The sequence below is a fragment of the Formica exsecta genome, unplaced genomic scaffold (assembly GCF_003651465.1).
Source record: "Formica exsecta isolate Colony F162 unplaced genomic scaffold, ASM365146v1 scaffold423, whole genome shotgun sequence".
In the NCBI taxonomy this organism is placed as follows: Eukaryota; Metazoa; Arthropoda; class Insecta; order Hymenoptera; family Formicidae; genus Formica; species Formica exsecta.
The window spans coordinates 404,528-409,070 of NW_021851472.1; the positions used below are offsets into that span (position 1 = coordinate 404,528).

A 4,543-nucleotide genomic window follows, 5' to 3' on the forward strand; every position below is an offset into this window, starting at 1 on the left:
CCAAGTCAATGTGATCGATATTTTCTTAAATGGAACCCCCCATTTTTTATTGCATATTCTTGTAGCTTATCTCGAAAGCTTTTCAAAACACTATAATAAAGTATTTTTTCATTGAGTACTTTTTGAGTTATTTTATATTTTATTCTGACATATTTTGATATAAAAATTTAAATATCTCGTAAAATTTTTAGTTTTCGATAATCTTACCGTAACATTTTTATGTACAGAATAATGAGACAAATTAATTAGTGGAAAGAAAAAGACAAATAATTGTTTAAAAAAATACATTGTTAATAATTACATACTTTTTCTTAAAAATAATTAGTTTTTTTTACTAATTGATTCGTCTCATTATTCTTTACATAAAAGTATTACGGTAAGATTATCGGAAACTAAATATTTTACGAGATATTTTATTTTTTATATCAAAATATGTCTGATTAAGATATAAAATAACTCAAAAAGTACTTAATGAAAAAATACTTTATTATAGTGTTTTGAAAAGCTCTCGAGATAAGCTACAAGAATATGCAATAAAAAATGGTATGTTCCGTTTAAGAAAACATCGATCACATTGACCTCATCTTAAAAAGGTCACTCAAGGTCAAGTCCATATTGTTATCATGTGGCCCTCTCGAAACCATACAACTTTTGTCCGAAAAATTTTTTTCTACACCTCACTCCTTCCGAGATATTTCAAGGGTCCGGGACTTTTTCCTCACCCTGTATGTAACGCCCATCTTTCGGACGGGAAATTTCTCGTGGTTGTCTGCGGCGGAGTACATCAGATCAATTTATATTAAATTAGAGAGAACAATCGAGCGCGTGTATCACATTGTTATGCATGCGTTCACGGTTAATACGGCATTATGAAGTATCATGACGTATTAATGGAGGTTCACGATATATATGGAAATATGTAAAATACATATGCCGAAGGCGTTGTGCCGCGGCATATGAGCCGTATTGATCTAGTGTTACTGCAGATGGTCAAATGGCAATTTTAACACTCAAGATGGGTAATTTATGTACCGGCTTGCGAAGAGAAACGCTCTCGGGTTACGTTTAATTCACGCTTATCTTGTCAGACAACAGGACTCTTCCTGTCATGTATACGCGTTTCTTCTGATCGTGTATAATCTCCAAAGATAAACGGTTCGCAAAAATGACGTAAATACATGATACTCCGATTATTAGCATTTTGTTTTTCGCACGTAATTTGATGAGAAGATTTTCAGGATGTTTTGTACAATAGTAACAAAAAACTGTCAAAATTAAAAAAACAACATATTTCTTACATTTATATTATTTGAAAAATCAAATAAATAAATCTGGATTATAAAAAGAGTTAAAGTATCACAAAATAATACGGTTTTTAACGTCTTCGTAAAAGAAAATAGTTGTAGATAATATTTTTCCTAATTTATGACAAAAACTTTTGATCGTGAATACCTTCTAAAATCAACTGCAAGAAACAAAGAAAATCGAGTAATTTGCAGAAAGAGAGAGAGAGAGAAAGATAATATTTTTCTACAATTTTTAGTAAATAACTTTTAAATGAGTAAGTGGAACTAAATCAAGTTTTTCAAGCACAAATATTTATTAGAGTTTTCTTAATATATGTGAACATTTTTATTTTGTTGGCAATGTTTTTTCCTTGTCAAATTTGTTAATTAGTGCTACAATACGTGATTTTCCATAAGAATCAATACTAACTTTAAATTTAAATAATTTCTAAACCGTTAAAAGAATTGTGCTCAGATTTTGCACAGATACTCAGAAGAAATAGTAGAACAGTTTACGAAATTTTTATGCTTTTATCAATATTTTGACAAATGATACATATCATCCTTAATTATACATGAGACGAAAATGCGCGTGAGATTTAAACGTTTAAGGATTCTTCCACGCGATTCAGATCTCATTGTGAATTCTTGGATCCTTTGATTTATACGGAGTCGTAACTAGAGCGTATCGTGAAACGGCGTTCTCACTTTGACTTTTACATATATGCGTATATAAGTTGGTAAACCGAGGACGGAAATTGAAATTCCAGCCACTGGGTGCAAATAACGCCTAGCTACGGCTCTGCGAAGACTTTTTCGGATAAAACACGGAAGGTTTACCGTTGTGAGACTAATGCGACTTGGAATTTCACGTGATTTCAGTCGAGGTGATGTTCCTCGTGTGGGGCATCCGCCTGTGCATCGTAGTAAGAAAAACTCCCTCGGAGTTTAACGAGAGTCGATTCATTTCAATGGCCATTTACAACGAATTTCTACTATCAGTCTTCCTCAACGTTTCAATGTAAGTTATAAGATCGCCTTTTTATACCACCGATTATTTAAAATGATCACCGATCACTCTCTTTCGATAAACGTTTATAAGACGAAATTATTCCCGAGCCCGTTTTTCTGAATATTAAAAGATAATAATATTATATATTTTAATTATTTTTTTAATTATTTGAGTTTGCAAGCGCGCTTGAAAGCACAACATGCAAAATAAAGTTGATTTAAAAATAGAATTAAATAGAATTCTTTAAAATATATACATTTCAAGAGAGTTTAACTCTGGAATGCATAATATAAATTTATTTAAATTGATTCTTATTTTAAATGTAAATTGTTAATTATTAATATTAAAAAAGTATATTTAGCTCTATATTTAATTTTGAAAATGTCTTCTGTTTCTCACGTTTGTTTCAATTGCAGGTAGCTTGTTGAGAGCAGATTTTGCGAGGCATCTGTTGTACAAGCTTCGCGCCGTCAATGGAGAAGCGATACGAATTTGGTACAAGGGTTTATCATCGTGTTCAACGATATCGACAGAATTTTGCGGCAAAAAAATTGAAAACAAAAATAAAAATCTGCTGACACAGAATGTGTGACGGCGGCATATATAGAAACCGATGAATGGTTCTGATAGTAGATTTGTTATATTGTAACCGCTTAAATCCGCCAAGTAAAATGCTACAATAGCGTACCAATATTTTGACAGTAGATTCTAACAATATATCGCAGGGGATTGGACATTTCAACGCTGTGTCACATTAAACTCGTGTGTTCTCTGCCAATGTACGGTCTGACATAATATAACAACGGAGATATCGAACTTCTCTCCCTCGGGGACCGGAAATGTCAAAGGGCTGTCGCCATACGTATACGTGTCGATTTGCAGCGTTTTTTGTACTATAAAAAAAATCCGTGAGAGAAAGAGGAAAAAGAAATTTAAAAAAAAAATTGTATACAATTAATTTGTGATTGCAAGGATTATAGATCGAGTTTCGAATTAATTACCTTGTCAATTCTCTTTATCTCTAGTTCATCTAGAAAAATAAATTCAACGAATTACAAGAGACTAATTTTTAATTTTATAGATTGCAGGATTATAATATATATTTTTATCTTTTTTTTTACGAATATCTTCCAGAAATTGCATTCAGATAGGAATGGGAAGAGAAGGACAAGTTGCAGTTTGCCGATTTTCGCGCCAATGGAACATTCGTCGCTTCGCAAAATGCATTCACATTAATTTTCCGAAATTTCCCCTATATCTCCTCGCGCAAGATGTCAACAACTGTGCGGAGATTGCTCCGCGCTCGCGGAGTTTGCGGATCGTCGCGCACGTCTCTCCTTCCGTCGTTCTCCAACGGCCCGAGAGTTCTCTGGTTAGTTCGCGCGATTTGATTATCATTCCTCGCTTGCGGGAACGCGACGACGGCGATAAGCTCCGTCGCAAACGTACATATACGAACGGGGTGGGCGAACAGGAGAAATTCTCTGGATTTTCCTCGAAGGGAGAGGAAGGAGGGTGGTTGCGTTACCGGAGCGGATTGATGCTCGCCGATGAGTGGAAAAGGGAGAGGGAGCGGGGAGAGGGGGGAGGGGGACAAAGGTGGCTTAATATCCTGGGCTTTGGACGGAGTCTGATATTGATACGCGAGCGAGCGATCGTCGTCGACGCGTGAGCGTAGCATGGTAATTCCAGAGAGGTCGGCGGCGGAATTCGTGAAGCTGCACCGATATCACAATGCAACCCTTTGACGAGTGTTCGGAGCGCGATACCGAATAGAGGTCACACAAGCCCACGCGAGTGCGCAAACACACACGTAAATTCTGATATCTCTTTCCAGATGAAGGGAAGGATGCGACGTGCAATATCTCCAGATTCTCCTCTCCTTCGAAGAGAGTTATTACAGAGTCTATATACGGGGAACTGTAAAGAACTGCATTCGAAAGTTGGATATGTCACTTTCGGAGAACTTAAACATCATTACAAACATACTTTTAAAAGTACGAGTGCGTCCAAAGAATTTAAAAGAATTCAACCCCCTTTCCTCCCTCTTTATTAGATTTTGAAGATACAATAATAAAGTCAAATTATAAGAATTGTTGAATTGAAAATATTGAAACTCTTGTAATTCTCTTGTAAATATATAATTAATAATAATAATAAGATATAATTAATTTAACCGTGTAATGTCAATAATAGTATGCATTAAATCAAAGCTGATTTTTTTTTTTTTTTTTTTTTTAAAAGC

The 4,543-nt window shown here is 34.7% G+C and overlaps 1 protein-coding gene across 1 annotated transcript in view; it reads left to right on the plus strand.

The window, feature by feature from the left end:
- Positions 1 to 4,543, plus strand: part of LOC115240265 (probable G-protein coupled receptor 158) — a 115,253-nt gene that overhangs the window by 103,652 nt on the left and 7,058 nt on the right. The window contains exon 9 of the mRNA XM_029815322.1: positions 2,169 to 2,307. Coding sequence (XP_029671182.1) covers positions 2,169 to 2,307 — 139 coding nt within the window. The remainder of the gene's footprint in view (positions 1 to 2,168; positions 2,308 to 4,543) is intronic.